Source organism: Salarias fasciatus, chromosome 16 (genome assembly GCF_902148845.1).
Source record: "Salarias fasciatus chromosome 16, fSalaFa1.1, whole genome shotgun sequence".
Lineage (NCBI taxonomy): Eukaryota > Metazoa > Chordata > Actinopteri > Blenniiformes > Blenniidae > Salarias > Salarias fasciatus.
The window spans coordinates 18060446-18086204 of NC_043760.1; the positions used below are offsets into that span (position 1 = coordinate 18060446).

Sequence of the window (25759 nt, forward strand, 5' to 3'; positions counted from 1 at the left end):
AAACAAAATAAAACCAAATACATCCAATAAATTGAATGTTAAAAATATAAACATGAACCCCGTTGTGAGGCATCACAGCTGAGAATATCCCTGCAGAGTGGCTTTAAATACTCACAAAGCTGGAGATATATCAAAGTAATTCTACGATGAGGCACTGAGTCAAAGAGTTTGTTGCAGAAAGCGTCGTGATCCGAATCTAAAGCCTCTCAGAAACCTTCAGGCGTCTCTTCACTATTAATGACAACTCCATTAATGAGCCTCCAGCAATCAGGTACACGGGTCGGTTGATAGACGCTCTCTCTCTCATCCAGATAACGCTAAAGGTCTGCAAAGAAAAGGTGCATTAAATTAAATGTTGATAAACAATGTAACATCATCAAGAGAAATATGTTTGTTGATGTGTTATTTTTTGTGGTTGCATATAAGGATAAAGGTAGCACTGGGTTAATCCTTGCAGCCAAACATGCCAAACCCCGGTGAATGTAAAACTGTGTCTTGCAGTGTAGTCATGCCTCGAGGTCATGGTGCTTAACATTTGAATAGTGTAGCTGATACGGCTCTGCAGCTGAGAACAGAGAGACCTCTGCTGTCTGAAAGCACACCCGGAGAGCCCGTGGGAATACACACCCACACACATCAGTCATCACACTCCTACATTTACCTTTTACAGTCAGTTCACATCGTACATATGAGGACAGGGCCGGGTGATTTATTTTCACAAAGGGGCCACATGTAAATCTAGGACTACTGGGAGAGGGCCGATCCATAAGATTGACTCTGTTCTGCTCAATATGCACATATGTTACACGGTGTGGATGAGCTGTGGTTCCTGTTTAGCATCAGTCACATTCTTGTGTTTCTTTGCATTTCATGTTGAATACAAGTGATTCAAAGTGTTAAATTGAACAGAATGGAGATTGTAATCTCCTACAAATATTACACAGGAAAACAAAAATCATGTTTTTTACTTCAGACTAAAAGTGGTTGCAGTGCATCCATCATACACACTAATTATCATTTGAGTGATAATCTTCAAATGAACCCCTGTGGGTTGGTTTGGGGACAGTCAAAAGGCCACTTGGGCCCCGGGGGCCATGCCAGGCCAAGGTCTAAAGCGTCATTCACTAAGAAGACTCATGTGACACTAAACTATACACTGAAATGTGTATTTTAACTATTTACTTTAACTGTGATTTGTTTCATATATTTGCAGCCTGCAGGGATAGATTATAATATTTGTAGAAATTAGAATACAAGCAAATATTTGTAATTTCCTACATAAGCAAAATCTGAGAGCTGTAGCTTTAGTCACTTCCCACACTGACCATGATTTCTAAAAAAAAATGTTTTTCTTAACTTTGGTGCATTTTTGCATCTTTCTGTTTATTGTACTTGGGTTTTGAATTTCTTTGCATGTTTAAGTGGGCATTTTATGTGGTAATTGTAGGTGTTTTGTTTTTTCCTTTCGTTGGGAAACTTTGTATTCTTATTTCTTTGTGGTCGTTTTGCATCTCATTGGGATTTTTAATGTCGCCTTTTTATTTTCTTGCACCTATTTCAGCTTGTGAGCTCACTGTAACTTTGGAAATGTCCCTCTTTAACCTGGTCTTTAACATGTTCAAAAAGGAACATAAAGCATATTTTTGTGGAGTTTTTTTTTTTTTTTAATATATATTATTAGAGATTTTCTTTTCCGAATGTCCGCGAAGCAACAGGTGCTCCATGTTTGTCCCTCCCAGGCCACCGTCGGACAGTTACCTCCCAACAACACTGCAACTATGTCACTTCTTCTCCTTTTCAGCAACATGCACTGATTTAAGGTCATAATCCATGACATGGCTCTATTTGCTGCCGTGACACGGACACGCGGCTGATCCGGATTTGCGCGTTATCGTTGTTCCCGCAACAAATTCCTGCGACTCCGAGCGAAGCTGAAGCTCTCAGGTGGTGAGTTTAGTTAGCTTCTTCTGCTAGCTTCAAGCTAACGCGCTTCATGTTGATTAGCGCTACTTTAGTTTTAATTAACAGAGATAATGGGGGATGCTAGATTTGAGATGCGGGCACCGTTCTTGCGATCACAAGATGAGGGTGTCGCAGTTTTTTTTTTTTTTTTTTTTATGGCAATTGCCTCATGTGTCCCTACCTGTGAACGTAAATACCTGTGAAGGTGAAGCTTGATGCCCCAGTCTCTGTGACAGCACAGCAAACTGTTATAGAAACCAATTTACAACATTTATAAGCAAGAGCAATACGTTTGATAAGCGAATATATGCGTTGTAAATTGGTAGCACAGTGTCAAAGTTGAGATGACTTGTGGTATGCTTTTGTTTTAAAAGCAGAAGTACACATCAGTCAGTGAATTTATTAGTCTATAAACAAAACAGCAATAAAAAATAGCAGCTCTTGATAGTTGATTTTTGTTTTTACTTTACTAAATTGTTTATTTACCTATTTAACTATTGGTTGTTTTTTTATTCTTAGTTTTGAAGGTGTGGGAATTGACTGCACTTATGAGCTTTGTTCTGTTTGTTGAGCCAATTTATTTTTTTTTATAAAAGAGAAACATCATACTGTGATCCATATCATCTGATCTGTAGCTGCATAAAAGTTAGAATACAAATATTTATTTGGGGGAAAAAAATAAACAACTGGCAGCTGTTTCTTGAGAGGGTTAATCATTTTGAAGCATTTTAAAATGTTCCTGTTTCCTTAAGTTTTCTCTCATTTCTTCTTTTTTTCTTAAAGTGTTAGGACAAAATAAAACTCCTCAGGCTTTAACATTCACTGAATTTTCACAAAGATAACATTTTTTGTTGTTTCTCTGTATTTTAAATCTTAAATGCAGACACCAGCGAGTTGGAATTCCGTATTTACAGCTCTGGAAAGTGGTATAGCCAATGTGTTTGTTATTTTAGTTTTATTTTGTTTCAATTAGGAATGAAAAAAGTACTTTAAGCAGAAGAGGTTCAAGAGCCTTCTAACTTTCTAACATTAGCTTTCTTTCTGTAATTTTTATTTTTCAAGGCTTAATAAAATGGCTTCAGAAATATTAAGGAAGGAGCCATCAGTGTGCCGGAGAATGGAGAGGATTAAGTGATGGAGAAACGAAAGGAAAGGTAAATGTTCTTCTGAGCTGTTCCTGTCATGATCAGCAAGATGTTTAAAATGGACGCAGGTTGAATATTAAACACAAGACACCTTACAATTTTGTTTCTTTCAACTGTCATTCTGACCATTTAAGTTAAGATCTGTGTCCTTACAGGTAGATGAGTTCTTTTTTTTTTTCTTGATAGCAATGTCACCTTCATTACTTTGAATACTCACACATATGTGTGTCTCCAAACCCAAACTGAATTCCTCATGAGTACTCCAGGTTGTATTCGTGTGTGTCTGAGGCTGCATCTGAATATCAGCTTGCATTTTAGTAACAGCGTGTTTGTGTTACTGCAGCCTTGCAGATGAGCAGGCCTCCAGCGCTCCAGAGCGGGGACTCCTTCATATCTGGCGCCCGTCGGGTTACAGCGAGCAGCTATGCCCAGAGAGAGTGCTGCTGTCCAGGCCTGTTCTGCAGGTCTCCCTGGGAGAACACCACGGCCTCCTGCTCACACAGGGTGAGTGTTTGTGTGTGTTAAGCCTTCCCGATCCGTTCGTTTGCCGTTTGTGGACTCATGCATGAATGTTGTGATCCCTTCGGATGTCATTCAGTGTTTGTTCTTGGTTCAAAGTGGAGCTTGTCTGTGGTGGTTTATCTTTATACAGTGAGTCATTTACTGTCTTAAAGGAGGACAGGTGTATTCGTTCGGAGAGCTTTTATGGAGGAACGAGAGCATCCCAGTGTCCGCCCCGGTGCTGGAGGTCTCCCTGCTGGAGAAGACAGTGGTCCATGTCGCTGCTGGGGGCTTCCACTGCGGCGCGCTGACCGAGCAGGGTGGGGTCTACATGTGGGGGGAGAATACAGCAGGGCAGTGTGGAATGACTGAGCGGGGCGCAGCCACAAACATCACAGGTTGGTCAGCTCCTTCCTTCTTGTGTTCCCACTTCCCCCCCGTCTACTCGTAAATCCACCACAGTGTTTGCTACCCATCTTACTTCCCCTGTACGTGTCAGCAGCCTGATATTTAAACTTTCTCACATTAAATTTAACATCAGCTGCATGCTGAAGAAACTGGATGATAAAATAATAGTTGACATGCTAAGTAAGCAGAGATTGCTCTGTGCCAGTTCCAGAGCCGTGCGCCGTCAGTGTGGTGGACAGCGAGGCAAATCCTCCGGTGGTGGTTCGGATCATGGAGCTGGCCTGTGGACGGGAGCACAGCCTGGCTCTTTCAACCCAGCATGAGCTGTGGGCCTGGGGAAGTGGCTGCCAGCTCGGCCTGGTCACCAGCACCTTCCCGGTGTGGAGGCCTCAGAAGGTAATTCTGAAAGACTCAGACATTTCAGTCTCGTCGTCACCATCTTAAATTAAAAAGACAAAGAACGAAATCTATTTTGAACTAAAGGATATCTTTGTTTTCACAATTGATGGGAGTCATTATATGATTGTGTCTAATGTTACAACAGTTCTTTTTGTGAATTTGTGCACCTGGGAATGATTGTCAAATTGAGAAAGTGGTAAATTTTAATTTTGTTAAATGCATTTTCTTATGATCTGTGTCCCAGGTGGAGCATCTGGCAGGCAGACACGTGATTCAGGTGCGTTCTCGCATATCCTCACTGCCGCTTCAAGCCTGTGAGTCGTCTGTTTTGAGTGTGTAGACAGAGGATCTGATTGTTGTCTTCAGGTGGCTTGTGGCGCATACCACAGCCTGGCCGTGGTCCGCAGTTTAACCGCGCAGGAGAACATTACCCACAATCCTTTGAAGAGGAGAGAGCGGAGCCAGTCTCCTCACCCTCTCCTCTTAGGGTCCGAGGAGCTTTCTGCCACCGACGATGCTCACTACTGTCCGCTTGGCGTGGAGCTGACTGAAGCTATTAAACTGGAGGTAAATACAGTCTTAGTCTTAAAATATAAGAACTCATTTGAGACAAATACGATTGTAGAAAAGTACTTTTGCGATTACTCATGCATTGTAAGCTCAAACATTATGACAGTCCAAACTAATGCAGAGTATCTTGTAACAGCCGCTTATGTTAAGTTCTGGGAATTCTTGTGGTCACTGCGTTGAATTGGGGGAAATGAGTTGGTTTAAAGACCTGGATGTCTGTGGTTTAAGGCTAACAAGGCCTGCTCACTTGAGTCAGGGATTTGAAAATGACAAAACCCGTGGATAACCTTGAGCTCTGCTGTGATTAAATCCTACTCGTGGTAGATTTTAGGTAGGACCAGTGTATAAACAGGTAATAGCGCGGTGATTTCCTCTACTGTAGTCAGGCCATGTGAAGTGTCTGTCTCTGCAGACTTAAGGACCAACTGCCGTCAAGATGGCGGTGATCACATTTTGACTCATCTTTGATTGCTGGGGTTTTTTTTCTTCGTTTTGCAGCCAGAATGATATAAAAAAAGTGACAGCATGTAGGCAGTAGAAATGCTTTTGGTTGATTTTTAAACCAGATTTTCCATGATGCGGGACCGCAGCTGTTGGCCGCTCCAGGAGTGTTTGATGCCCTTCTATGGTTTGCATTCCCAGAATTCTCCCCGAAGACACGGACTCAGACAGAGGCTCCAACTTAAGGGAAGGTCCGCTGGCAGCAGCCCCGGCTCTGGGGACAGTTCATGCCAGTTGTCTGGAGATGAAAAATCTTCCCCTAAACAGTAAAGTCTTTCATAAATTGATGTGTTTCTTGAGCAAGGGTCAGTATTTTTAATGCGTTTAACCCCTTCCATATGCTTGCCTTTCCTTCATTCTGTTAAATCATCAGGAAAAATCATCCTGTTGGCACCAAGCTCGACGTGCAGACCGACTCTAGAAGTCATGTCGGCAGAAGCCTGCAGTCAGGCTGGAGACCCAACAAGTCCTCGGCCTTCTCCGACGAGCAGCAGCTTCAGAACATCCTGAAGAAACTCTCTGCTCACTCACTGGAGACGCAGCAACCGCAAACAGGAAGCGGAGATTCCGACTCGCTGAGCAGCCACACTTCAGGTCAGGAAGAAATGCAGTCTCTATGCTTGTTTTATTCTTTCCTGATCATGAAGGTTTGCTGCGTATTTTTTTTTTTTCTCAGTAACATTCTCTTCCTCTTGTGTTGCTCCAGATGACAGTCTTGTTTCCTCAACTCATTCCTCGGATCTGTTGTCCTCGAGTTATAAAGACGACTTCACCATGAGTCAACAAACCAACAAGTAAGCTCTTCATGTTTAATGTCATGTGGAGAAACTGTCATACACAGCTACTACATATTTTACACTGCAAATTAGGTTTGCTTTGAGTCTCTGTCTGTGGACGCACTGCTCACAGTTTACAGCGTATCAGCAGCTTGACCTTTGACCTTCTCCTCCACAGTAACAGCGGCTCATACTCATCTTCTCCGGTGTGTTTGGACGAAGTCCGCCTCTGTCTGGAGCAGGAGAAGCAGGCGCTGCAGAGGCAGAAGAGCGTCAGTCTCACAAACATTCACCAGAAGAGGAATACGCCCTCAAAGAGTCGACGCTCGCATCCAGGAACGCCTCCCCATGGTAGGAATGGCGTTATGTCAACAACTCACCTGTAAATTTACCTTCTTCTGTTAAGATGGATAAATTAGCCCCCAAAATGAATCCATGGTACACTTTCTTTTTTAATTTTGTAATTTTTACAACACAAACTGCAAAAAATAGTGGTACCATTTCTTTGTTTCAATTAACACTTCTTGTTACATCAGAATCTTTCAAAGGTCCTGAAATTAAGCATCTTTATTGTCAACAGTCCCATAAAAGGCAGATGGAGGGGCAACTGTAGGACAGTTCAATGTTCAAGGAAGTCGTTGACTTGCAGACAAAGACAAACTTTCTGCCTATTCTGGAGTTTCAGGAGTGTAAAATAAAAATGAAAGTCTGTGGTCAGCAAGTAAGGATTTCAAAACCAGTCTGTCATACTGACCTTTTTTTTTCCCTTTGCTGGGAAAAGTATGTCAGTGGGAGTCAGATACTGATTATCAGCTACTGTAAACAGTAGAAGATGATTTTCTTCCTCCTCCATGTCTGCGCCTTCAGCCCGCTCACTTCTGGCTGCTTTGAAGACTGGAGGTTTTACAAGTTGGCTCCAGACGACCTCTGTGAGTCGTCTGGGTGTGTCCATACCAAACCTGTTGCGTGCCGTTTTTCATGTTTGCCCATGTAGTGTAGTTAATGTAGACACGGGGAAACGGCAGTATGGACTGCTTCCAGAAAGGTCACACCAATTCAGATGTATTCTAACAATAAAAGTTTATTCACAATCTGGGGATAAAATGGAAAGTGTAGATGATGGTGTTGGTTGAAGTTTTGTGTATTTTCCTTTCAGGATCTCCTCGTACACGACCCTGTGCCTGCAGGCCCTCCTCTGCAGGTCGAGGTCAGACCGCGACTCCCGAGGAGGCAGTGGACCGGCTCCCGTCTCTGGAGACAGAGGTGTGGAGCTGGGGCCGCGGATCAGAGGGACAGCTCGGCCATGGAGACCACCTCGCCAGGTCGGGAAACTGCCACACATACACACTAATGATAAACATAGGATTACATAGGAGAGAGGGAAAATACATGAGAAGAAGTTGTTATGAATACTGTGTATTCATGAAGAATTCAGCACTTTTTTTTCATATACATTATGCTATACATCACTTTATGCTCACTTTCAAATTCATACTGATTATGCATCATAATAAAAAATTTTAAAATATTTCAATGGGTTTTGTAATCCTCATCTTTGTGTGTGTCTGTGTGTGTGTGTGTGTGTGTGCAGACTTCAGCCTCTGTGTATCAAGTCTCTCACAGGAGAAGAAGTGATCAGAGTCGCTGCAGGCTCACACCATTCGCTGGCTCTCACCGCTCAGTGCCAGGTAAATCTCACACACCACACACACACACACACAGGGAACAGAAGCATCGGTGCGCTTCAGCGGCATTACACTGGATGTTTATTTGATTGTTGAAAATACCTATAAAGCAGTGATGTGAGGTGAGGTTCATGGCAGGTGAGGCAGTGACTCTTTAAAAGGCGGATTTACAAATAGAAGTGGCCAACAAAGAGTTAAAATGTGATATTTGACAGATTATTGTGTTTTATATATATAATTTCTCCAAACAGATTCGTGTATGGTAAATAGAATTTAGCCAATGATGTGTGTTACATTTGTAGTGCCTCAGAGAAACTCCATATGGGTGTATTTTTGATTTGCCTTCATAGTTTTATACAAAAATGGTCAGATATTTTTAAATTTTAGTGTTTTATGTTATATTTTGAAATGACTTTTCATCATATGGAAAAGGTGACTTTAAAATGTACAGATATGAATGAGTCATCAAATGGAATATCTGTGATTTAAACATCATTTTTTAATTGATTGATTTATATTCTTTTGAACTTTACACATTTAAAACAAATGAAAAAATACATTTGGTCTCAGAACAGAATAAACGTGTTCTCAGCAATGCTCACTTGACTGGGACAGATGTTCTGACTTCCTGCTTTTTCACTGTAGTTTTAAATCGGATTGGAGGCTAAATATTCTGTACTTGCAGCTTGAGCCCAGTTGGTCTTAGGTTGCACGGTGATGACCTCCACCTCTCCTGCATGTCTCTGCTCCACAGTTGAAAATTTTCTGATATAACCTTATTTGCCACGTGCACTTATATTTATACTGTGAGTGTAGAGAGAACAGCCATCGGGGCATCACAGAACATGGAACAAATTCAGCAGCCGTATGAGCAACACCAAAATATTCGATTGCTTTACACCCAGGCGTAGCGCGATTTAAACGGAGACAGACTTTGTCCTAACCAGGTAGTAAAGTATCTGTCTAATCTGAATTCAATCCAGTCCCAGCTTCACTGATACTTTCCCTAAAACTAATGGCTAGGATTTATTAAAGCACCACCTAGTGGCTGAAACAAGAATCATTTTATATTTAGTTAAGACAGCTGGTAGTCGAATCAAAACTTGGCTGTACAGTGGAAGGTTTTGTCCATCCTAGTCTAAATTTAGACAAATGTATTAATATGTTTGATTGCGGGTTAAAGTCTCTGGTGTTTGGACACAGTCGTTATCATGGTCGTGCAACAAGACAGTCTGGACAGAAATTTCACATTGTGTAATGTACTCTCTGACACTATAGTTATCTGTCATGATTATCCAACTCGTTATGCACATTACATGTATCATGTTCTGGTTTTCACTGAAACTCAAACTGACCCTTTTCTTTCCTGGTGTGTTGCAGGTGTACACGTGGGGTAGCAACATGTGCGGACAGCTGGGTCATGTCAACAGTCCCGTGACTGTGCCTCAACAGGTTAAGGTGCTGTAATCTGTTCCTCATCAGTCGGAGAAATGTCGACCAAAGAGTTTATCTGTTATTTTTTATAATATGTGCACATAAGATTGACTAATCTAAATACAGATTGATGTAGCAACATCGGAGAGAAGTGCTGTAATGCTGTTTTTTTGTCCCTGATTGATCGCCGCAGCTGTCCGATGATCTTCGCATCTGGGACGTGTCGGCCGGCCAGAGCCACTCCCTCCTCCTCGCCGACGGAGACTGCGTTCAGCCGGTGCTGTTGTACTGCGGCCAGCAGCAGGATCCAGAGCGGAGTGGGACGTCAGTTCAGAGCCAGAGCTCGCGCCAGAGGTCACCCAACAGAGCGGAGAGCTACACAGTCAGACCCACCCTGCTGCAGTCCTGCATTGAGGTTTGTCGGCCATAAACACGAATGAGGACGGCAGTAAAAAAGATGAGGGGCGTAGCGTTTTTTTCCCCCAAGGAACCACGGAAGTGATTTTATTTTTACATGTTGCTCACTGTGCAGCGTGGTCACGGTACAATCTGTGCGGTGACGACAGGAAAGAATCAAGCGGCCACAGATGTTGTATTTTAGTATCAGATGTTATAAGTTTTCAAATTTTGTGAGCAGTAAGGCAAAAACAGTAAAAGTCTCACATCATTTAGGTAAATCCCAGGAACAGAACATGTTGTTGCATGTGTCTTTGGATAGATGGGCTACATCAGCAGCGTGAGCAGCGGCGGTCGGCGCTGTGCGGTGCTGGAGGACCACAACGTCAGGGGTTTCATCTCCGCCATCCACGAGCTGGCCTCCAGAGAGAGGCAGCTCTTCTGCTGGTCGAGTCGGGTCAGGACGACCCTTCTCACGCCACTCCGCAACAGAGGTGAGACGGGTTCTGCTTCTCTGCAACACAGTCGTGGTTCCGGCATCCCAAAGCAAACGGAAGTCTCTTTACGTGTTCTCCCTCATCCTCAGAGAGCATCTCTCCAGCGTTGGGGGAGCAGTGCACTCATCTCTTCTTCTCCCTCTGTGAGAGCTTCCTTCACCTGAGCACCCTGATCGGTCGGCACGCCGCGTCGCTCTCCGACTTCCTGCGGGACATTCAGCGCTGTGACGTCACCTTGCTACCCCTGCTGACACACACCGACCGCTTCCAGGACTCGTACAGGAAGTAAGTATGGATTGTCTCAAGACTGAGAAAACTCTCCTCAGGTAAACCAGGAAGTTCAACACCGACATTTCACTGCTTTTGTTACTAAAGTTAATAATGATTATGTCATGCTAAAGTCTCTTTCTCTGTCTGGCTGGTTAGGTATTGCTCTGCAGTTGGTGACTTCCAGGTCATGGGTGGATTCCAGCCTCTTCAGAAACTTGCACTGTAAGCCATTGTATTTCTCTCTGCTCCCTCTCTGGAATTTGTCCCACAGAAAACACCGACCTGCCATGCTTAGTGATATCTGCACTGCAGCGCGCCACAAACTCGTTTATCTGTTTCTGTCCAGGGACTGTTTGGGTCACAAACACACTCTGCTCGCCGAGCTGTGCGGATCGAGCCCGTCTGGTAAAGCCGACGTGGATCTGGTGTCGATATTGTACTGGCCTCTGCAGCAGCTTCACCACTACAACCAAATCCTCCTCAAACTGGCAGCCTGCTATGATGTGGTGAGTGAAAACTTTCTGTTTCTGTCTCCCTAGCGTGCAAAACCTTTGAGCTCCTTTCTTTTTCTCTGGTTATTCTTATTTTGCACCTTGCGTGTTTTTCAGGAATCATACGGTGGTTGACGGCTCAGCCTAACTCTGTCGTGTCTTTTTATTGTCTTCTAGCTAACTGTGGAGTATCAGTTCCTCCACCAGGGATGCAGTAATTATGAGTCCCTGTCTCTTTCACTGCTGAGGAGGAAGAGGGAGGCTGAAATCACCCTGCAGTTCTGGAAGAGTCACTCTGGGAAAACTGCTGTGAGCACATCCATATGCTGTGTTGTCGGGTTATGCCGTGTTTGTGCTTCAGTTTTGTGTCTTAAATCATTACAGCAGCTGAGCATTAATTGTTTCTATAACTTAGTGATGCTGACAGCAATCCAATGTGCTAATTTACAAATATTTTCACAGAAAAATCATTGAATATTTTCAGTTTTGAGGCAAAAAATGGAGAGGAAGTTGAGTTTGTGTTTTGCAACATGGTGCAGGAACTGAACCCTAGAAGTTGTGGTTGTTTTGGCATGTGCAGTATCCATTTGACTCCCACCGCGTCCCAGTTTGAGATGTACTTGTGTTTGTCGTTTAGGAAGTGCTGCGTCTCCCACGGCGCCGTGTGGTGTGTGAAAGCAGCAACAGATCTCTGACCCTGCAGAACGCCGGGCGCTTCTCCAACCACTGGTTCATACTGTTCAATGATGCACTGGTGCACACACAGGTACACACACACACACACAGATGGAAGCAGAGCTAAAGTTTCAGATATTTTGTTATATAATGATTACTTGACATGTTACGATGCATAAGAGTTTAGGATGCAGAGTGAATCAAGCTCTCTCAGGTCTCATTCTCCTACATTTTGGAAATCTTCGGTCTGGAAAACAAGTTCATATCTGCATGTTTGAGCTCACCGCTGCTGATTTCAGTGAAGATAATCTGCCTGCAAAGTCCAGCACTTCAAAGGAGTTGTACTTTAATATTTCTTTCCAGCCAGGCCTTTTTTTTTTTTTTTTCAGACGGACTGTTCCCTTTAAGAGCCATGCGTGCAATTGCTTTCCTACCTCAAGATAGCCGTAAACCAGTGTGCTGAACCGCACCTCTTTTTAAGACCAGCAGGCCCACGGGCGCACAGATGTGCGCGAGTCCATTTACTGTTCAAACAGCACGGGTGTTGGACGAGGGAATGACAGCTACGTCAGACCAAGGCTTGCACAGACGCTCAAACTGCACATGGTGCTGCATTGAAACAGGTGTTTGGCAGACAATAGCTCTGTCAGTCTTATTCAGCTCTCTCAAAACTTCCCCCGAGTGTGTGTCTCTATGTCTTGCTCACTTTTCTAAACACCCTCCGCTGTCTGCCCGTCTCGTTCACACCTGTATGTCATTTCTTTTCGTTCACTCAGGGTGCCATTCCCTCTCAGAATTTTGTAAGTATAACTGTCATCGGTGTACCTTATTTAACCCCCCCCCCACATCCAGCCGGCCGAGCAGCTTTAACCCGGGTTTGAGCCACAGCGGTGCAGGCGGCCTGGCCTCCGTTTCCAGCTTCCACTCTGCCAGGTTCACATGGGGTCTCAGGGCAAATGAAATCAACGTAAACACAGGACTTCTTGTATGTCAGAGATGCTGTTTACCTCGAATCCAAACAAGCGGTTTCTTCATCGCTTCACCAGATAGTTTGTTTTACAGAAATCTGCAGCTTATTGAAAATCTAAACAGTGACTCTTTATTTATTAGGTTTATCTACAGCGAGTTGAACTCCTCAAACAAACAGGAGTGGTGACAGTTAAACACATCTCAGTGTTCTAATGGACGATGTTTCCTATCACTCATATGAGCGATCTGGACTTGGTGACGCCGCAGATGTTCTGTGTTAACGTTCATTTCATGCATGTTGTCTTGTTGGCCGAGTCTCTCTCTGCTGCTGCCAAACGAGCTGCTGCGTGTGGATTCGGGTTCAGTGGCGACAGCTGCCGGAGACGCCGGCGAGAGATGAGTCTCGCTGAGTCACAGAGCAGCTCCAGACATGAAGGCGCTCCCGGCACCGATTGGTCGAAATGACGGCTTCATCATTCCAGAGCAGGGGTGTGAAACATGAGGCCCGTGGGCGTAAACTGGCCCTTAGGAGGGCTCAATCTGGCCCATGGGATGAACATGTCAAAACAATATAGACATGAATAACTGCATTTCTTCTGAAATAAAAGTAACTGCTGTCCTGCTAAGGTTTGCACTGTTTGAATTGAATATTTCTAACTTTAAGTTCAGGCAGAGTTGTATGTGGCTCCTGAAACTAAAACTAGTTTGGCACCTGTGTTTTAGATATTTCCCAGGCTGTGTCCCGTGTCCCCCTCCCCTGTGAGTTTAGACTCCCTCTTAGTATTTAGCAGTTTGTTGCTGAGAATTTTTGGTTTTGGTTTTCAGAAGTGAAATCCAGAAATGTTGCACTGCATCGTCTCTTTTATCTCACTCAACCTTTCCTGGTCTCATGCTCTTAAAGGACAACTGACTGTTGTTTGGGACTTCTTGATTTCCCCCAGCATGCAGAGAAACACATTTTGGCATTAACATCAACAGATCTACTGCTCACGAGTGTCTCTCACATACACAGTGTGGATGTGGTCATTTCTGAAGTTTGCTTATTTGTGAACTCATACTTTGTGACGTTGGCTAACGTGAGGCTTAATGTGTGTGAAGAAATGCCATGCTCCTTCCCTCTTGGTGTCGGTCTGTGTCTCTGCAGTTCACCACGCATCACGTCTACCCTCTGGCCAGCTTGTGGGTGAAACCAGTTACAGAGGACGGCGGCGGACTGTGAGTCTGTTGTATCAAAGCAAGTCAAACTAAAAAGATGGGATGCTTAAACTGTCTTTCTGATGATTACGAAGGTCATGAAAAGAGATTTTTCTCCTCCACTGAGAGTCTGCAGATTTACCAGCCCGATACAAGTGAAGTCCATTTACCAATAAAACAGCTATAAAACTAGTAAAACAAGTAAACAGCACTCTGATATTGATGAAATTTACAGAAATAGACAGTATTTCAGTTAAATATTTTAATATAAAATACAAAGTATTCACTCAATATCTTGAACAAAATAAGTAGTTTCAAGCCAGTTTTCATTGATTGTAAGTTGTTGTCTGTTTCACCACTCTGTATTTTCAGTCACGCCATCAAAATAACGTGTCCAGAGGAGAGTTTCACCGTAGTGGCCTCGACGCCACAAGAGAAGGTGCCTTCCTGTTTTCCCGCTCTTTGTTGCTCCCGCGGCTCTCGCCCTTCGTGGAGCTAACGTCTGTTCCGTGTCCGTCTGCCTCTGCAGAACAAGTGGCTGCGGTCTCTCACCCAGGCGGTGGATCAGGCGCTGGGAGGCGGGGGTCAGGGGTCAGCGCGTGGGGAGACAGCCATGTCCCGCACGGTCTCCCACACATTCATCGCAGATGAGCGGCTCAAAGGCGCTCAGTACAGCGGCGGCTGGCTGGCGGGACGGATTCATGGCAGGTTGGAGGAATTGTTTGTTCCCTGATAACTGTACAAGAAGTTTCAGAATGTTTATGATTTTTTTTATTTATATCATTACTGCAGACAGGAGCTTTTAATGGGGGAGATGCAATATAAAAAAGAAGCTTTAATGCAGTTAATGAGTGTAATATATATATATTCTTTTTCTTTTTCTTTTTTTTTTTTACCAGAGGCACCATGAAGTGGCCAGATGGTCGGACGTACCACGGGAACTTTAAGAATGGACTGGAGGATGGGTCAGTAGTGTGACTCTGCGGCCATCTCCACATGAAATTATTTTTAATCCTTTACGATTTCATCCATACTGAATTGCTAATATTTAGATTTTCTCCTCATCGTAATTTATCTTGAGAAAAAAATCTCATGTAAGCGTCTTCACCTAACTTTATTTCTTTCCAGTTATGGAAGCTTTGTGGAACCTAACAAAGTGCTGAACAAACCAGATAGCTACCAGGGCCAGTGGAGAGAGGGGAAGATTCACGGCTTCGGCAAATACAAGTAAGCCTCCTTCATGAAAACGAACATTTATTTATTTATTTTTTTTTATTGTTTAGACTTCAATTTCTGCCGTTGTGTGTGTTGCGCTCAGGTATGCCAGCGGCGAGGTGTACGAGGGCTGCTTCTATGAGGGCCAGCGTCACGGTTATGGCATGCTGAGCTCCGGTAAACTGCTGCGGAGCTCCTCCAGCTTCTTCATCGGCCAGTGGGTCCATGGCAGGAAGACGGGATACGGCGTCCACGAGGACATCACCAGGTGGGAGCGGAAATCGCTTTGGAGTAAAGAAAGACGGCGTTGTCTTCTGACGAGATTTCTGTTGCCTCACCTAAAATGCTCAGAAAATGAAGACATGTGTTCACCAAAGACATGCCGCTCACACGTCGCCCTTGTTTTGTTGTCAGAGGTGAGAAGTACATGGGGATGTGGCAGGACGACCAGCGTCATGGCAGCGCCGTGGTGGTCACCCAGCACGGCGTTTACTATGAGGGGACTTTCAAAGAGAACAAGATGAGTGTAAGTGCATCAGTCTGATTGTGTTTTTATAACATGTTAGACACAAGCACCTCAAATATAATGTATGAAAAAAAACAAGTGATTCTGAAGCAATTTTCAAACTAGAGTATCGGTTGTGCACATTATCAAAATGTTTCAAGGTCCGTACGCCAGCAGCATTGTGATTTTCAAAAAAGACAACACTTGGCTCAGCCTCCTGATAGCTAAACGATACTCCGTTTCCTCAACTTGCATCACACTTTACAAAGCACTCGAGTATTCTGTGCAAAGCAGCAGTCGGTTTAAGTTCACGCATACTGAGTAGTCCGTGGCAAAACAAAGAAAACTGCACATCATGGATTTATGGGCGGGGACTGCGACTGCAGACAGGATGTGAAAAGAGTGTATAAATGCAATAGAACTCATAATATATTCATTGCCAAGAGCAGATCTTCCTTTATTTTTCCCACAATGGGAAGCTGAAATCTGCAGCTCAGTTAGTTCTCCTAACCGAACATGTGGTCTGTTGAGAAATGTGTTTTAACGCGGTGTGTGTTCTCTGTCAGGGTTCCGGCCGGCTGGTGTCAGAGGACGACACGGTTTTTCACGGAGAGTTTTCTGATGACTGGACTGTCAGTGGGAAGGTAGAAAAACATCTGCGTCTACTTTGTGAAACGGCTCCCTGAGTGGAGGTTAACTCTTCCATCACTCATCTGCTCAGGGAGTTCTGTGCTTGCCAAATGGAGATTGTCTGAAAGGCCAGTTCACCGGAGAGTGGAACACGGGGCTGAACGTGGTTGGACTGTACACCAAACCGGGGATTGATGAACCTGATAAAAAAGAGCAAAACAGCCTCGCGTGAGTGTTTAGTCTCCACTCAAACATGCGAACATCCTGAGCTGATTTTTCATGCAAATTCGACAGAAATTCTTTCTTAACAGACATTTATGAGGGCAGTACACTTCTTTTTTTATTTTACTGTTAATTTGCTCCGTCTGATCTGTGATGTACTGAAAGATGCAGACTTGTGTGCACGTGCAGCAGGTTGGGTCAATACGCGGTTCCCTCGCCTCAGAGGTGGATGTGTGTGTTTGAAGAGTGCTGGAGTCGGCTGGGCTGCGACGCTCCGGGCCGCGGAGAGAGGAGCACGGCCTGGGAAAACATCGCCGTCTCAATAACAAGTGCACGCCGCCAGAGGTAACATAACATATACAAATTACCCAGACTATAGACTTTTCAACCTTTTCCTGCACTAATTCACTTAAATAATGGACGACAATTAGTTTCAGCAGCTTTTAGTGACAGTCGTGTGTGTTCTGGGTGGAAGATGAAGTTCTTGTAGCGTCCAAACTACAGGTGCTGATAATTCTGATTATTCTTCTCTCCTGAATGTTTATCAGTAGGCTTTGTGTCTGAGCTTTTATTTAAACACAGAGCGGCTCAAATGAAGCTCACAGCTGATTTATGAGTGGGAATTCAAATTTTCCACTTGTCCATCAACATGAGGCGTAAACATTATAATTAGATTAGTGAAACGCAGTCTGGACTGAACGTTGGGACTAATCCTGTCTTATATATAGCTAACACCTCGTATGTCTGTGTGTTTCTGTGTGTATGTGTGTGTGTGTGTGTTTGTAGCCCAGATCTCAGCAGGTCTCAGAGCAAACTGCTGGAGAGTTTGGAGTTCATTCCCCAGTGCGGACAACCGGTCAACACTGCCAACTATGACAACATTCGGAGATACCTCACCAAGGTACAAGAGAGTTTGACTTTCTGTGCATTTCACTCAACACTTTGTTCCATTAAAACTGAAGGCTGCGTTGTGTAGAAACAGTTTCTTGTTTTGTCAGATTGACTCAAGAGGCGAACCTGTTTCTTCCAGCAGCCGCTTGTGGTTAGTCCGACACTTTAGTGTGCATGTTTTTACATGTGTGCCCATGTTTGCAATGCCAGGCATGTGAGACCCTCCACCACCCTCTGGGCTGGCTGGTGGAGACGCTGGTGACGGCCTACAGGATGACCTACGTGGGTGTGGGATCAAACCGCAGGCTGCTCCGGCAGGCCGTGGAGGAGGTGCAGTCCTACCTCACACACCTCTACAGCATCATCAGGTGGGCTCGTCTCCTCAGGGCGTCTCTGTCCGACTCCACACGTCTTCCCGCTGCTCCCAGAATGCTTTTAAAAGTGACATTTTACTGATCTGATTTTAAAATGAAATGAATAACATGTTCCATACGTGTTGCTCTCAGGTTCCTCTTCCCAGAGTTACCAGAAGATGGCGACATCATCCCAGAACCCTCAAACTCCTCACTGGAAAACAGAAACATCTTCAGTAACGAAGGGTGAGAGTCCACTCCTGCACACGCTGTGTTTCCTTTTATCAGGACGATAAAACGCCTTCAATCCCGCTCCTGCTTTCAATTCAGATATAACTATAAGTTACGTTATTTCAAGGTTTTCTTTAATCTTAACAAGAGTATTTACTCTAAACATCTCTGACTCGTTGCTCTGGGAGCTGAATGGATTATTTTACAATCAGCTGCAGGTTTCCACAAATATATGAGGATAGACTCTGTGTCTGAAGAATCAAACCAAAATGGACAAAATAAGTTTGTATGTCACACCGAACAGGCTGTATATCTTCTCTGCTCGCCGCTCCTCAGGGTTCTGGTGCTGAGCCGCTCCGCCCTGCTGCTCCCTCTGCTGCTGCCGCGGCTCTACCCGCCGCTCTTCACCCTCTACTGCCTGCAGGAGGAGCAGGAGGAGAGTCGCTACTGGGAGCGCATCCTCCGCCTCAACAAGCAGCCCGACCACTCGCTGCTCGGCTCGCTGGGAGTGCCGGAGTGAGCGAACACGTCCAGATTCTCTACCGGCTCACGGAAACTCTCACTGAACCGTCTCATTGACGTGAACTTCGTTCTAATGCTTTCTTTGCTTTGCGTTGTCTTGTAGAAAGTTCTGGCCTCTGTCGATATCAGTTCTGGGGGAAAAGAAAGAAGTAAGATCCTAACTCTGTTTTTTAAAGTGCTGCAGATATTTAGTTATTTTCTTTTATTGTCATCTTCTGTGACATTTGTTCTTTCTCTTCTCCACAGATTGCCTCCAGCAGTAAAGATCTCTGTTTTCTTTCTGCTTTAGAGACTCTCCAACAAATCAGGTAGCTGCACGTTGGAAAGCGCAAAGGATCATGGGACATCGCTTCCCTGAACTTTATTTCTAAATTTAGCAAAGTTATATTGCCTTGTTCCGACATGTTAACTGTGTGACGCCATGTGTGACAGAAACGTTGGAGTAAACCACACCCCTCTGTTTTCCTGATTCCTACAAGCACATTTCCGGAAAATCGGATCTCTGAATCATAATCACTCAATCAGCTGGACAGAATTCTGTCGATGAACAGTTCTGGTTCTGCAGATGAACAAATGTTCTTCAATTTTTAATTTGTTTGGTTCTAAAGAGTCCTGCAGGTTCAGAGTGTTATATTACTGCAATCTCACTGTTACAGCTGGCTGAGTAGTTAATTAGGGCTGATTGACTATTTTAAAACTGTAGATTGCTGTTCTTAATCTGGTAATAAATAAAACATGTGAAAAGTGGGATGTTTTTCCATTTAAAAGAGAAACAATGTATCATTATCTTTTGTTTTGCGGCCTTCTCAGCACCACGTTCACTCCTTCAGACAAGCTGATGGTCATCAAGAAGACCTTTGAGGAGCTGACCCAGGAGGTCAGACGCGTCCTGGATGACAAAGTCATGTGGTGCATGGACGATTTGTTCCCGCTCTTCCTTTACGTGGTGCTCCGAGCGAGGTGTTAACACACACACACACACACACACACACACACACACACACACACACACACACACACATTCTTGCTCTCATGCCAGTTGAGTGTATTCTTTGTTGTTACTGGTGGATTAGCTGCTTATAAATCCGACAAATGTGACTGTGCCGGTTTTGTTTTTGCTCCTTTGTATTTCAGGATCAGAAACCTGGGAGCTGAGGTCTGCCTCATCGAGGACTTGATGGATCCAAATATTCAGCATGGAGAGTTGGGACTGATGCTCACAACACTAAAGGTGAGACACACAATCAACTTTTTCCTTTATCAATAAGAATGAATTCCACCTATCGTAATGTTGACACAAGAGTTTTAAACTGTTAGGTGAATGTGTCAGTGCACAGCCATACAGACGAGGTTGACAGCAGATGTGAGGCGTCCACAGATGCTGCCTGCTCAGTGGGAGATTGTTCTTCTGCTTGACCATTCAGTCATGGCTGTAAACTCCACTCATAAACCTCTGGAAAGGGCTTCCTCTACAGCTGGGACTGAATTTAGAATCGGGAACTGTCACGCGAGACCTCGCGTCAGCCTCCGTTTCTCTGGTTGCCATGCAGGCTGCGCTGCTTTAACCGTCTCTGTTTCACCGCACATTTTAATCTACAGTCGAACATACAGCCGTTATTTACTGATGTGTGATTGCTTTCTTATTTACGACCTAAATCGCTGAAACTCTTCCTGCATGCTCTTAAACGCGACTGTTTCTCCACTGCAGGCGTGCTACTTCCAGATCCAGCTCGAGTCGACGACCTGACAGCAGAGAGGACAACACTAAAACACTCCTCAGAGTAACCCAGTGGCTGTGGAGGTTTCACACTCACGCCTCAGATCACACACCCCATGGCTGAGAGCTGGTGTAACTGGAAAGTCAGACATCGCCATCCTGTGGAGGATCGACAAAACTACATTTCTTCACAGCGTTACAATCTGCTGACAGAAAGTTTCAACATGCACTTTGTAGCACGTCAGTTTTTATTTCACAGTTTGAATAATGAGAACATATAGGATGAACTCCGAGAGCTGTGGCTCTGGATGTTTTCTGTTTTCACTCCTAAAGGGAGATAACTCGGTCACAGGTTACATGAGAACACATTTTTAAAAGGATTCAAACACTTTAAAGGGCTAATAGTGATCTAATACTGTAAATCCTCTAATGAACAAACACTCCGCAAAGGGAATTTATCAAGGTTGTCAAGTCGTGATTGTTTTCTCATTTCACAAAGAAACCACCCAAGGAAAAATATTTTTAATAGGACATAATTATTATAGGATTTAGAAGTAATTATACTGCTGATAAACTCTGCGTTGTGGAGGATTGGAAACAGTTTAATTTAACCTTCATCAAGCTGTTGGCTTTAAAATGAAAGTGACAGAAACACACTCCGTTGGCTTCAGGAGACAAAAACATTTCCCTGCATCTGAACTTGATTTTTAGCTTTTCACAGATCGACGTGCGCACTTTGATTTGTCTTCCTCCCGTCTCTTTTCGCTGATGCCAGAGCATCTGCAGGAAATCCAGCTGGCAGCAGACTGAGCAGCGATCGATCCTTTGATCAGCAGCTGCAGCAGCTGGATGACAGACTGGGGGAGAGATTTGACTTTTTTCCTCAGGAAAACACAACTTAGATTGTGAGCATGTCTCTCAATTAGATTAGATCCATTTAATTATTCAGTTGTGCGTCTATAGTGCCAACAGCAGAGTACATCTCGTAACATTTCCCGTCTGCTAGTACATGGAGATGCAACGATCCCTGCGCTGTCACTCCACTGTCAAAAATAAATGGAGGGAATCAAAGACAGAAAGAGCGCAGACTGCAGGGGAGGGAAGCAAAACTAACTACGCAGTCATGGTATGTAAATTTATAGTTAGAAGAGAAAATAGGGTCTAACCTACAAATGACTGAGGCTTGAGCCCGATCATAAAGCTTATCAAATACCAAATCCAACAATATAAACTGTTTGCCTCACTAATTATTTACTGTGAAATCAGTAAAATGCAGAGGTTCACTGTTTGATCCTCAGGGACCAAACCCAAAGCATCAGCTCACAAAGCTCCTCCAGTTTCCCTCTAAACTCTCCTTCGACACTGTTTTGCGCTCCAGTGCAGAACATTAACCAGTCATCTCAGGTGTGAAGCTCCAAAACTCAAAACCAGCTCGGTCCTTCTGTTGAGGACTCAAGAAAGAAAAGCTCCATATAAGATAAAAATATAAAATGCAAAGCAATGAAGAGAAAGAATCAAATACTTTGACTTGACTGAAGAGAATTTATTAGCAAAGACTGATAAGATCAGTATAAATAATTGTGTGTGTGTTAAAAAATTAAAAAAAAAAGAAAAACAAGCACTTTGAATTGTTTAATCCTGACTGTGTCAAATTCAGAAACACTCTTTCTTTTGATAATTCCTCTTTTTTATCCCCTCTAAGCCCTTCAGGATCTCTGTTTTTGCTTTAGTTTGGTTTTCACAGACTTTTAGTTACCTCAGAAAGAGAATAGTTGCACACATATGTAGCTCAAAAGAAAGCATTAGATCATGTGTCAATGGGATCATTGCTTTTCTTCAACAGATTAGCTCAATTGTAAAAGAATTTCAAACTGTATTATCTGTTGTCTCATCTTAAAACATTCCTGGTTTTATAAATTCATTAGGAATCTGAGGTCTCTTCATATTTTTGTAGGGTATATTTCACCTTATATTTGATGAGACTATAATATTATTTTGAGTTACTTGAGAGATTTTGGCGGCGTAAAGGGATTTTCATCGCCGGATTCCTCATAATCATTTCCCACATGACTGAAATCCCCTCAGCACTGCTTACAAATGATGCACGTCTTTGTGTGTTTTTGTTTAGTCTTATTGCATTGACCGCTAAATGTGCACTGCCGTCTTGTTACCGTTGATGAACGAACTGGAAACAGCTAAAGCTGCAAGGAACACTTACCAAAAAAATAAGAGAAAAATATAAAGGTACTTTAAAAATACACTTTATCCTGTAACTTTACACTTTTTCCATGTTACTGAAAAGTGTTTGTACTGTATTTGTTGTTACGCGCGTTTGCAGAATGTACTGAATGCTCCTCACAAGGTGTAAATTTCGTCACTTTAAAGTATTTGCATGTTTTGTTTTGTGATGAAATCACTGCGGTGTGAGGTGGGGCAGATGTAACACAGGCTGCGCATCTTCCCGACGGCTTGCTTTCTTTCAGGCGGCAGTCGGTAAAGAATCAATCGACCTATTCGAAGGTTTCAAACTCACGGGGAGTATTCGGTGTATTGTTACTGCATCCATAAAGCCACTGCAGCCTCAAAGGAAGAAGAGCTCAGAGAAAGTGAGATGTAAACTAATGAGGTGAAACTTGTACAACCTCCGTCTCCCGGAGGTTTAAATGATTATTTTTCTAACCAGTTGTTTATTTTTGTAACTTCTTAACTTTATAGGAAAAGGTGATTGTTCGGGGGAAACTGATAGCAGAATATTCACTAGTTTTGATTGAGATTGAATGTATATTTGATTATTTACAATATAAAAAAAGGGCAATAAATTTGTTTTAATTCTGGAAACGAGTCGTGGTGGGTTTCATTCCTTGAATTTATAACAGCAGTAAACTCACACACGAAAACACATGTTAATATTTAACTGACGTTTCCAGGTACATCCAAAAAAATGGAAAAAAATTATTTCAAAAATTATTTATTTCAAGAACATTAGAACTAATCTCAAATTGTATTTCATGTATTTGTGCATTTATTGCTGCTTTTTAATTTTCTGGTGTTTTGTGGAACAGTAGAAACCAACTTCAGTATATCAGGACTTTACTGGATGTATTTTCTTCCTGTATGTCTGTTTCCCCCCCAAAACCATCCAGGTTGAGAGGAGGAGAGTCTTCAATCCAGCATGGAGTTTGCTTCTCATTATAGAAGTGGAGAAGATGCTTGGGGAGCTGAATCACTCTGGATTTCTAGCCTATATTCCAGTTTTTCTCTTTATTTAGATGTTCATGCAGCTGAAGTATTTCTGTTTCAGCATGGAGAGTGTGATCAATACCCACGTCCTCACTGGAGGTGGGAGGAAGAGTGGGGCTTTTTTTGGTAAAAATATTGACGCACATACTGAAGTAATTGCAAAAAATGGACACACGGGGGAACCAGTGTGTTTTCCTGAGTGTATCCAGCCAAACCTGCTGAGAACAGAGAAGAAAGAGAATTGTGGAATCTATATCAGCACATTTGAACTAAATATCAGGGACAGTCAACCAAAGTTATTTCATCCTTTCCCTGCAAAGGAAAGTGTTGTTCCATATCATTAGAAATGTCACCTCAAAGTCATGTTGTTCATGCAGACCGATCTCTTGATTTATTTTTCTATCATAGGAGGCAAACTTCTCCAGTCCACGTCAGAGAACTGCCTCAATCCTCTGCACTGTTCTTCCCGGTCATACCTGACCCCGCCCTGACCCCACCTGGTCCGCCACACCTGTCAGTGGAGATCACCTCTCTCTTCCGTCAGTAACACAAACTCTGCTGCCCGTGTGATGCAGTGTGGACGCCTCATGTCACCATCATGACAGCCCAGAAACTACACGTCTCCCTGAGTCCGCCTGTTGGTTTCTACTGGAAAGTCTCAACTTGTTGCTCTCTGCAAACGTAAATCTCTTCGTTTTAAGTGCCAGAATCTCTATGAAGTTTAAAGGTGCAGTATTAAAGATGTGCGTGTTGCCTCTTTTGTGCATTAGGTGGCAACTGTGAGTAGTGTAGGGACCAGATTGCCTTCAATCCAGCTCTTCATATAAGAGAAATGTACCCAGCAGTTCAGGATTTTTGTTAGTTAATAAGTGTAACACTAATTAAAAGCAAGAATAGATACATATGATCACATAACAATTATATAAATCCACATATATGTTCTATGAGCCTCTGTAACTGTAAATATCTCTGTGGTGAGATAAAGTCTATTCTATTCTATTCTATTCTATGTACATCACATTTAGCCATAATGACACAAAACAGTAGTAACTATGTTAAAGACTCACAAATCTAAAATTCGAAAAATCAAAATCAGCATGTTTACACTCCATAAAATGTAAATCTGGCTGAGTGTTGTGATGATGCTTTGGAAAGCATGTTGGGAAGACTCACTGATGATGAATATTGCAGATTTTAGTCCTGTCCGATCTGCCGTTTTCCTGACTCAGCTGAAGTTACCTGGTTAGTTCCCTAACTACAACATAAACACATCACGCCTGCGTTTTCTGTTTGTTTGCCCATTTTTAAAGGTTTTAAAGGTTTAAGGAGACGTGACGGTGCACGGCGGCTTCACCTGCCCCTCCCAGCCGGCCTTATATAAGAGACGGTTTTGCAATTGGCAGCATGTTAACCAAACTGAACAGAACCATTTTGTAAGATCCTTCATGTTTTTACACCGGCCGTCTGGCTGAGACACGCAGACACTTTATGAGCTTTAATCCTCAGCAGAAGGTGTAACTAAACCCCTCGATTTCACAGGCCCTGCTTTGATCACAAGCTCCCGTTACGACGATCTGAAAATCAAAACGACAAATATTATTTCTTCGTACAGTTCCTCCGCTGTGCGTCGCTGACCTGCATCCAGAGGTGCTTCGAGGAAACAGGAACTGCTGCTTGTTCCAAAACCAGCTTCCAGAGACACTGGAATATACAAGATATTGCATAACGGGGGTCGAGACAGCGCCGTATGAGCAGGGGATGAGTTTATTTATAACCAAGTTATTGGAAAAAGCGTCAGAATTAGTGGAGTCAGGTGGAGAACTGGAAGCAGACTGATCACAGACAATACAGCAGCTTTCAGAAGCAAACAAGACCACATTCAGAGAGAGCAGAGGGCCGGTCAGAGCGGCAGGTCAGACGGTTCAGGTTGGCACAGACTCTGAAACACACACACACACACACACACTGCAGAGGGTAGGAGAGAGGAAGGCAGGGAAGCAGAAGATAACCAGTCTCATCACGTTAGACCTGGCGTCTCTCTTTCCCACTTTCTCGTGCGAGCAGCGGGAGCAGCAGAGGACATGAGCGTTTGGAGCAAAGGGAAACTATTAAAAAGAAAGTTGTTGTTTCTTCTTCATTAGCATCCGTCTCACCCTGTTCCCTGCAGCCGCTGCCGTCAAACCAAAACATGTGGTCTCTCTGTGAACTAGAAAGCTGAAAAAGAATTCAGTGTCAATGAACTTTACTTCATTATTGAGACAAATGGCCCTCATCAGTCTCATCTTTTTTCTTTTTATTAAAAAAATGAAGTCATCTGAAGATGTTTGAGGGATTTTTAATCTGCATTTTATGCAGTTTAG

The 25759-nt window shown here is 43.5% G+C and overlaps 1 protein-coding gene across 4 annotated transcripts; it reads left to right on the forward strand.

Annotated features, from left to right (window-relative positions):
• Positions 1-1771: 1771 nt before the first annotated feature.
• On the forward strand, positions 1772-22997 carry LOC115403199 (alsin). 4 transcript variants are annotated; one of them, XM_030112038.1, is made up of 41 exons: positions 1772-1947; positions 3025-3116; positions 3451-3611; positions 3782-4006; positions 4222-4412; positions 4660-4692; positions 4782-4982; positions 5628-5752; positions 5860-6080; positions 6193-6280; positions 6441-6613; positions 7419-7584; positions 7854-7950; positions 9328-9405; positions 9575-9796; positions 10100-10271; positions 10364-10559; positions 10701-10766; positions 10891-11050; positions 11213-11344; positions 11673-11801; positions 12487-12510; positions 13824-13894; positions 14246-14312; positions 14403-14581; positions 14773-14838; positions 15002-15100; positions 15192-15356; positions 15503-15614; positions 16160-16237; positions 16315-16451; positions 16635-16790; positions 17232-17346; positions 17547-17704; positions 17843-17935; positions 18257-18436; positions 18546-18591; positions 18689-18750; positions 19253-19402; positions 19577-19673; positions 20151-22997. In XM_030112038.1, exons 2-41 carry the CDS (start codon positions 3097-3099, stop codon positions 20187-20189), a joined length of 4950 nt encoding a protein of 1649 aa, XP_029967898.1. In that variant the 5' UTR covers positions 1772-1947; positions 3025-3096; the 3' UTR covers positions 20190-22997. The 4 variants fall into 4 exon arrangements, with proteins under 4 accessions (XP_029967898.1, XP_029967900.1, XP_029967899.1 ...); XM_030112040.1 differs by having other exon boundaries at positions 16638-16790; XM_030112039.1 differs by having other exon boundaries at positions 1772-1944.
• The last annotated feature ends 2762 nt before the right edge of the window (positions 22998-25759 follow it).

Bases quoted from the DNA above. Each gene is read 5' to 3' on its own strand.
- LOC115403199 (XM_030112038.1), top strand. From the start codon at position 3,097: ATGGAGAAACGAAAGGAAAG. The intron at 14,839-15,001 runs GTCAGTAGTGTG...ATTTCTTTCCAG, and splicing joins AAGAATGGACTGGAGGATGG to TTATGGAAGCTTTGTGGAAC. The intron at 15,357-15,502 runs GTGGGAGCGGAA...TTTTGTTGTCAG, and splicing joins GTCCACGAGGACATCACCAG to AGGTGAGAAGTACATGGGGA.